The sequence below is a fragment of the Malus sylvestris genome, chromosome 16 (genome assembly GCF_916048215.2).
Source record: "Malus sylvestris chromosome 16, drMalSylv7.2, whole genome shotgun sequence".
Lineage (NCBI taxonomy): Eukaryota > Viridiplantae > Streptophyta > Magnoliopsida > Rosales > Rosaceae > Malus > Malus sylvestris.
This window is the reverse complement of record NC_062275.1, coordinates 37,657,157-37,667,105: the sequence shown is the minus strand read 5'-3', so window position 1 is coordinate 37,667,105 and position 9,949 is coordinate 37,657,157. Positions and strand designations below refer to the sequence as shown.

At 37.2% G+C, this 9,949-nt stretch overlaps 1 protein-coding gene across 1 annotated transcript; it reads right to left on the bottom strand.

Moving 5' to 3' along the window:
* Positions 1-2,994: 2,994 nt before the first annotated feature.
* LOC126607697 (uncharacterized) lies at positions 2,995-3,901 on the bottom strand. The gene is given in 2 exon segments (XM_050275400.1): positions 2,995-3,444; positions 3,446-3,901. Coding segments are annotated over 2 exon segments (669 nt in total). The 5' UTR covers positions 3,886-3,901; the 3' UTR covers positions 2,995-3,215.
* Positions 3,902-9,949: the final 6,048 nt, after the last annotated feature.

Here is a 9,949-nt window from a genome sequence, read left to right as displayed (position 1 = left end):
TTCATGGAAATATAACATATTAACCGGAACCCCTATGGAAGTCTGTACGGCTGAATTCATAGCTCAATAGTCAAATCTAGCCAGAGTCACTACAATGACCTATACAGCACTCTACTGCACACGAGTCAAAACAAATGAAAAGGTTTGTACGACAATACTGGGTGTAATATAAATATGCTCGATACTACTCTCTCATGATAGCTGGGCCATAAATCGCTAGTCACCTATGAGTAGGAACCACCTATAATGGTATGTACGACAGGACTGTGCACTTAAATTGGATCCAATGTGAGCATATGGTGCGGGAGGTGACATCAATAACAGGCATGTGCCATATCTCTGGCTAAATCATAATCACCCTAGGTGCAGGTTTATGTTCTCAATCATATATCACATCATCGATGATTCACATAACCAAACATAACTCACCTGGTACTTACCTGAGCTTCCACAACACCACAATTATATATTATGCATCATATACTAGCAAATACAAAATATAAATCTATATGCATGACATTCAAGGCATACTTTCATTTAATTGCATTTTTGGGGAAAATATCAAGTATATAAGTATATACTGAAAATCCAAAACCCACTCACTAGTATGTCGAAGGGTCGTAGCCCCCGAGTCGCCCTTGACTACGCTCGTCCTCGGGATAAGTCTCACCTATATGCGAATTAACTGAATAAACGTTAATTTAAAGCACCTAACCAAAACTAACTAATAACTTCTCATACAATGCGCAAATGGGGTGTTTGAATATACAACGTGATCTACACAACTCCACGAACATCCTCATATTTTTAGAATAATTTTCTGACCACTTACGCTTTGCCACGCGCCGGCCAAGGCACGGCAACATGCGCCGCCCACGAGCAGGGGCCCTAACAGAATCCCTTAACCCCGTTAGGAATATTCCATGGAATATTTTGTTAAATAGTAACGAAATCCGTTAAACTAACCAACGCCGTTAGGAATATTTCGTCAAAGTTGACGGAATATTCCATCACCCCTAACCTCAGGACTCCGGCGACCGACGCCGGCTCTGGAAACTAGGAATTTCTTTAAACCTTTATATCTCCGTCGTTTTTCAGCCAAATTTCACGAATTATATATCAAAATGAAGCTTAGGACATGTAGAACAAACCCATACCAGTTTTAGGGCCTAAATCTCACGGGATCTCACTGGAGAATTTCAAGGAAAACCAGCCAAGCTTGAAACTGACGATCCCGACGTCCAAATCGCTTGGTTTTTCTTCTCTAAGCTTCATAGGGATGTTTTAAGCTTCCTACAAGCTTCAAATCACCTAAAACCTTCACATTTACGTGTGCATGAATAGTGCACCAAATCGGAGGTTAGAGTTCTCGGGCTTTTTGAGGTTTTCAGGTCTTAAAAATGGTATAAATGAACTCAGGGACTTGCAAGGAGTTCGAATCTTACCTTCTTGACGTCGATCCACGCTTGAAGTGTGAGTTTGGCGTTCGTCCGTACATGAGGGAAGGAGAGAGAGTGAGTCCGAGGGAGAGAGCACGGGAGAGAAGAGAGAAGGAGAGTTTGTGTGTGTGTGTGGTCCACGTGGGTCACCAACCAAAACCACAAAAATTCCTTTCTAATTTCTTCCAAAAATTAGCAAAAAAATGTAAGTTTGAACCCCCATCTACATGCATAACACACCACAACGTTCACATCCAAGGGTAAAATAGTCAATTCACGTCATCAATAATTTATTTCGGGACGGGCTGTGACATAATCCAATAGTCCAGATTAATTAAGTTAATAAAAAATTTAAAAATTAATTTAATATCCGAAAAAAATCAAAAACAAAATTTAAAAATTATAATTTTTTTTGCTTCTATAAATATGTAATTTGTATTTTCTTCTATAAATATATAATTTTTAAATTTGAAGTTAATAACACCATTCGGTACTTTATGTAATTTGTATTTATTTAATATAGTACTTTATATAATTTCATATTTATTTAATTTGGTACTTTATGTAATTTCATATTTATTTAATTTGGTACTTTATTTAAAATAAAACCCTATCTGAATTAAAAAAAATATTTTTTTATTATTTTATAAAATAAAAAATACTAATATTTTAATGCGAATTGCTTTGGCTATTCAATTTAGGGATGGAAATGCAATAGGCAACTACAATTCATTAAGGGCGGTTACTATTCCTTGAGGGGATTGAATTGCCTATTACCAAGGGGAGCCTTTACACACTGGAAGTGCTCTTAGTTGCTTCTAGGTAGCTTTACCTTGTTCTTTGCTTAATTTGCACGATTGTCATGGCTTGTCATTTGTTCACTGAATACTGAAAGCTTCATTTGTTTTTTTTTCTTCAATTCTTATTGCTTAAGGTCATACTTAGAGTATATACTGGCCAGTAAGGGCTATATCCTCGTTAGCAAACAGGGTTAGTTACAAGTAGCTTTCAGGTCGACTACCTGTAATTTTCGAGCTAACTACATTTAGTCATATGGATGAGGATCCTCTCTGGATCCTCTTTGTGGGGATCCTCACATCATAACCGTTCATCGTATATCGTGTGGTCAGCTTTCGTTAGGTACTATTTATGTTAAATTTTAAATAAAAAATTCAAAATAATTTCTGATCGAATGATGTACGATAAACGATTAGGATGTGAGAATCCCTAAAATCCCCACAATTTAGATCCGAATATGATCCAAATCCTAGTCATATGACAAAAAGCTTTTGGTGGAGCCCGTGTGGATTTTCTATGTCCTTCTCTCTCCCCTTATTATCGCTTCCAATACAACAAACTATTATAGTCATGTATTGGTAGAGATGAAAACTACGTAACCAAAACTAGACACTAAAAATAATGTTTTAGGGAACTAAAACATAATCGTGATCACTCTTAGCCCTCCACGGTTGATAAGGGACTAAAGGAGCTTCTCAATAAACGTTCCGAAATACAAGCGTTAACATATTTAAGAGCTACATTAGCAAAGCCATCATTTGATTTCAGAAAGCTTCATATAAGTGTTTTTTATTGGTTGCGTAAAGGAGCTTCCAGGTAGGTTTTGAAATTACAACGAACCCTTTCTTCTTTCTTCGTGAAAGAGAAAAATTTAGAAAGGAATACAAAGAGGGGAAAAGCAAAAGAGAGAGACTACATTCACCGATTATTTGTTTTTCAATAATCCTAATCCTGAAAATTGAAATGAAGCCTATTATTTTAATGGAGGAAAGGAGAAGAACTCAATTTGCGTACGTAAAAATTGAAAGATGACAATGGATCTGTGTTTTGACTATTTTTCCCTTGAGCTGCAAGGTGAGTTCCATTTGAAGGATGAAACTTGAGCTGACAATTCAAATGACCCCAGAACTTAACTGAACCAAGCAACCCTACTCTCCACCTTGCCCTCAAATTCCCCTTCAAGTTAAAAACAATTCTGTCCCGCTTCATCCATCAGCTCCGGATTCAGCGGAATCTACGATGATTGCACCAAGTAATGGAAATCAACCAAGCTATTTTTATTGACTTCGAACGGATACGCCACCAGCCCCGCAATGCTCAGCCCTTGGAAGCTCAGCATGAAGCTTGTATCCGAAAAGCTTGCATGCGCATTGGTGTTGTCGTTCTCCGCCCTTATAACAATGGTGATCTCCGTTTCAAGAAGACCGGCCTCGGTGTTTTGAAAGTTATCGAGATAAGCAGAGGTGACGGTGATTAAAGGCACCCTTGGATGGATGATCATGTAGCCGGAAAACACCACGATGCCTGCAATGATCACGGCTATGGCTACGACGGTGCAGATTATGGCTGCAAACAAACCAAAGTGTGCGTGGCTGATCCTTGGGTTAATTTTCTTGTCATTAAGGGCTAACCCGAAAAGCGACAACATATATAGGGCAAAAGTGTTTTCGGGGTATTACGAGCAGTTTAATGTTGGATCAGGGTGGTGGTGGTGGTAATTTTAGGGTTGAGTGGCTTCCCCCAAGACATGGAATTAAGTTGAGGTTGTTCCTGGTTCTTATTGGTACGGAAGGTTTTGGTATCTTCTTTTCCTTATTTGAAAGCATTTGTGTATGTATGTATGTATGTGTGTTTGTGTGTATATATAGGTGTTGTAAGCTGTAGGTACCCCTTCCATCTAGGTATCTTGCTCACTACTTTTTTTCTTGTAAAGCAAAATATGTTGGAATATATGAGTACACACAAGTCAACAACATAATCAACGTAGCGATAGGATTACATCCACGAACAACCTCAACACACAACTCTACATGCAATCTGCAAAACGACTTACCTGATGTTGCTGCCATTGAATGAACAAGTGAATCAGTCTTCTACTTCCAGCACACAGTGATGATCTCTACTAGTAAATAGGGTTTAGTTCTCGAGAGTCTTATTGTGTGGAAGCAAGGACTTCTTCAATATGTATATATACACCAAATTATCCTATCAAAGTTCCACACTTACCGGCCTATTATCAGTAGTGAAGATAAACTCTATCCTCATAACAAGTTCAAGTCCCATCGTGATTCTAATATCTCAGTGAATACCCTACAAGTACTCTTGTTAATTGACTGCACAATAACTAAACTCCACAACTCCTATTATATCAAGGATCTCATATTCCTTCAACCACACAACTCGCACAATGAGTTTACGTGTGATTCAAGAAACCTGGTTGTTATCTCATTGTCATTCACACATAGTCTAACATTCTCCCACTTGAATGTCAATGATATTCCTCAATACAATAAGAATCATGATGATCATTGAGTTTACAAAAGCTTGCAACCACTTTAGTTAGTAACTTCTCATTCCAAGAAAAATGCAGAACCATAGAAAGCCCAAGTACGAATAACCTGTACTTGATACTCTATAATTACATACACATTTATCATGAAACACTATGTTACTACCAGAATCACGATGTTGAGAACCAACAAACAAAAACATTGGTTCCTCAAAACAAACTGAAATTACTTTCAGTACCAAAACTATTTGAAATGACAAATTGCATAGATTATCAAAAACAATAATAATTCATAGCATTGTTCTGAAACTAGCTACTAACATCAAAATAAACAACCAAAATAAAACAAGTTCAACACAATCTTTAGAGTGCTTACTCCCACTCATTAACTTAATCAAAGAACTCTCTTACTCCCATGTTAAAAACATGCCTATTGAAGACTCCCATTGGTAAAGCCTTTGTCATTGGATCAGCAACCATCAAACTTGTATTAATATACTCAATATCAATAGTCCCCTTCTTAACTTCATCTCTCACTTTCAGAAACTTTATGTCCATTAACCTACTCGCATAAGACCTCTTATTATTCTTCGAAAAGAAGACTGCAGCTTTATTATCATAATAAAGTTTGAGAGGCCTTTCAATATTGTCAATAATCACAAGTCCCTTCATCATATTTTTAAGCCAAATGGCTTGTTGAGTTGTTGCATAACACCCCATGTATTCAGCCTCCATCGTAGAAGATGCAATACTCTTTTGCTTTGAACTCTTCCACGAAACTGCCCCATTAGCTAGCAGAAAAATGTAGCCATTAGTTGACCTCATATCATCTATACACCCTGCAAAGTCAGAGTCGGAGAATGCCACCAACTAAAGTTTGTCCACATGACTATATGTCAACATAAAATCCCTGGTTCTTTTAAGATACCTCAAGACCTTTTTAGTTGCAACCTAGTGAGATGGACCAGGATTTGATTGAAACATGCCCAGTACACTCACCGCAAAGGCTAAATCCGGTCTTATACATACTTGTGCATACATCAAGCTCCCTACTAGTGATGTATACGGCTTGTCTTTCATTCCTTCTTTCTCCAGATCATTCTTAGGACACTACTCGCAAGTCAACTTGTCTCCTTTTTCAATAGGAGCTCTCCATTTGAACATTTATCCATGCTAAATCTTTTAGTCACCCTATCAATATATTGTCTTTGTGAAAGACCAAGGGATCTATTGGCATGATCCCAAATGATTTCTATCCCTAAAACAAACTGAGCCTCTCCCAAGTCTTTCATATCGAAGTTCTGAGCTAACATGCCCTTAGTCAACTGTAACAAAAACATATCAGAGCTCGCCATTAATATGTCATCTACATACAATACCAAGTATATTACCTTGGTACCACAGACTTTAAAATATACACACTCATCCAGTTTATTCTCTTGAAAACCTGACTTCTCCATCACATTATCAAACTTTTTGTTCCATTGCCTTAAAGCCTGTTTCAACCCATAAATCGACTTGTTCAGCTTACAAACCATTAATTATTTCCCCCTTTCAACAAATCTTGGTGGTTGGCTCAAGTATATGTCTTCTTCAAGATCCCTATTAAGAAAAGTTGTTTCAACGTCCATCTGAAGAAGCTCTAAATCAAAATGAGCTGTGAGAGCTAGTATTATTCTCATGGAGTCTTTGGTTGAGACAGGAGAAAATGTCTCGTTGTAATCGACTCCTTCTTTATGTGTAAAGCCTTTTGCCACTAGCCTCGTTTTATGTTTGTCAATATTACCCTCTGAATCTCTCTTTATTTTAAAGACCCACTTGCAACCCATGAGTTTGTGAACCCCCTTGGGTTTTGGTGCTAAGGTCCATACTCTATTCTTCTCCATAGACTGTAATTCTTCATGCATGGCTTCATTCCATAACTTTGATCTTGTACTTGAGATTGCTTCGTGATAGGATGTAGGATCATCATCATCCCCTATGTTATGTTCTGCCTCATTAAGATACACGAAATCTGGTAACGTAATAGCCTTGCGAACTCGCTGTGACTTTCTGACTGGTGCCTAAATCGATGCAACAGCCATGCCATCTATGTGATCATGAATATTATTATCTTCCACGTCTGCAATGTTAGTACTTTGCTCTTCATCATGGGGAATTTGGTGATCATTCATCATTCCATCTACTTGTTGCTCAGGGAGATTGTCAGGTGTAGGAAATGTTTGTGACTCGAGAGGAATGCACACAGCAATTGGTTACTCCTCAAGCAACTCACCTTCTTGTGACAGTTCTTCAAAATTTGATGACATTGAATGTGAAGAGTTGTCATCATCTCCATTCAAATGCTCAAGAAACTTAGCATTGTGTGTCTCCATAATTCTGGAATGACTGTTAGGGCAATAAAACTTAAACCCCTTTGATCTTTCGGAGTATCCAATGAACCTACAACTTGTAGTTCTTGGATCAAGCTTCTTCTTCATTGGAGTGTAGAATCTTGCCTTGGCTTTACATCCCCAAACATGGAAATGGTTGAAACTCAATTATCTTCCAGTCCATGCTTCAAATGGCACCAAGTTGACAAACTTGCTTGGTACTCGGTTCAAGATATATGCTGCTGTTTTCAAAGCCTTTCCCCAAAGAAAAATAAGGAGATATGAGTGTGCAAACATAGACCTTATCATATCTTTGAGAGTACGGTTTCTTCTTTCTGCCACCCCATTCTGTTGGGGAGTCCCTGGGGTGGTATATTGTGCTACGATGCCGTTTTGTTCAAGATAAGTTGCAAAAGGCCCCTTATGTTGCCTAACCTCAGTGTACCTGCCAAAATACTCACCACCTCTATCGGATCTCACAATTTTAATTTGTTTTTCAAGTTGTTTTTCAACCTTTAAATGAAAAGATTTAAAACACTCCAAAGCTTCAAATTTTTCCGAGATGAGATAAACATATGCATAACGTGAAAAATCATCAATAAAGGATATGAAATATGATTTTCCACGATTGGTTTTGTTTGGAAAAGGTCCACATATGTCAATATGTAGGATTTCTAGCAAGGATTGACTACGGTTTGAACCTAACTTTCTAGTGTTGGTGAGTTTTCCTTTGAAACAATTGACACATTCTTTGAAATCACTAAAATCAAGTTGTGGCAACATATTTTGTTTTGTCAAGGCGAGGATTCTTTCTTTAGATATATGTCCCAACCTTTTATGCCAAAGCATGGAGGATTTTTCAGAAGTGGACAATAATTTTGAACCAACAGCTTGAACACTAAAGCATTCATTTTTATACGAACAGTCTAATTGCCACATATCGATTTCAAGATAAGCTTTCCCAAGCATTTCATTAATATTATTTGAATGGTAAAACTTAACACAGTGATCGTCACCAACAAAGGTAAAGCCTGACTTAACTAACTTAGATGCAAAAATCAAATTCCTTTTCATGGGAGGTACATAAAAGACTGGACTTAATTCTAAAACAAAACCAGATGAAAGGACTAATTCGACTCTCCTTATGGATTCAACAGCAACTTTTCTCCCATTTCCTACATAGACATTGTAGACTTCATTGTTTATCTCCCTTGTTTTTGAGAATCCCTGCAAGGAATTAGTTATATGAATGGAGCACCTAGTGTCAAACCACCAACCTTGAGGGGGAATAAAAACTAAATTTGATTCAACACATACAAAAACATTTATGATGTTACCTTTAGTGACAAGCCAATTTTTGAATCCAGTGCAATTGTTTCTTAAGTGACCTGTTTCTTGTTTCTTTGCAAAAATAACATTCTTTTTCTTTCTCAATCTCGGCATTAACAGGCATAATTTTGTGAGATCCTTTAGAGGGGTTGGTACTTTTAAATGAAGAAAAGTTTTCTTTCTTCTTCTTATTACCAGCAGGTATAGTTGAACCAAAAGTAGAGTCTCTTTTGCATTTTTCAGCTTGCACAAAATTCACATCCACTGCCTTGTCCTTTTTTGAGTTGATCTTTTTCTTGAGCACACATTGAAATCAATTCATCGATACCCTATTTATCCTTTTGAGTGTTGTATGAGACTTTGAGCTACCCATATTTAGGAGGTAAAGAATTTAAAGCCATGTGGACTAAAAATTGGTCAGTCATAGGTACCTCAAGATCCTTCAGTTTCTGGGCAAGATCAACCATCGTCAATATATGCTCTCTGACACTTCCTACACCATCGTACTTCATTGATGTGATTTGTGATAGAAATTGTTTATTAACAGGATCGGGAAACGGATGTCGTTGGACTATCGATCACAATACGGAGTGAAGGATATGAACAGAGTGAATATATAATTGAATGTACTTTCTGACAGAAGGGGATTTACAAATATATAGATATGCAAGTAACCTTTCTGGAGAAGTTGTGTTCTTCAGGAGAAGTTATAACTTCTCAGGTTGGAATATAACTGTTCATATCCTTTAATTAATTAATTAATTAATTATGTTATTTCCTTTATTAATTAATTAACTTATTTCACTACAATCATATGTATATCAGTACACCAATGTTATGGTGTACCTTCACACATGATTACACATATTGTGAAAACCATGTTATCATAATCATATTCCAACATCTCCTACTTGATTATGATGACATAAATGGTTTCCTATTCTGATTTGTTTCTCAAGAGTATTACTCATAGACAAATTGAATGTAACATCAGATATGTGGCTTCTTTACCTGGTGCGCACCATTCCACTTAATCTAATAACATTTTACTCTTTAGTAAAATGGCATCATATCCAAGTAACTAGGAAAAACAATCCATACCCGGTTACAAATGATGACTTAGCCCCGCACTATACGCCACAGTGTTATATAAATTATTTCTTGAAGCTTATTATGGATTTTACTTTCAAGACGATTTATTATAACCTGGTTACCTCGCTAGTGCCCTCTATCTTTAACCGACCAAGTACTAAAGAACCAGATAGAGTCGCATCTACTTGTCCATGTTTCAGGCGTCCCTAAAACCATACAACGATGCCCGTTGCACGTCTCACACTACAACACATCTAGATGTTTTGCAAACCCATTGTAGTCACATGCTCTCTGAATTTTTCCAGAGACAATCCCTTGGTCATCGGATCGGCCACCATCTCTTCGGAAGGTATGTAGTCGACCTCTACCTCTCCTTTCTCCACTATATCTTGTACATAGTGATATTTAAC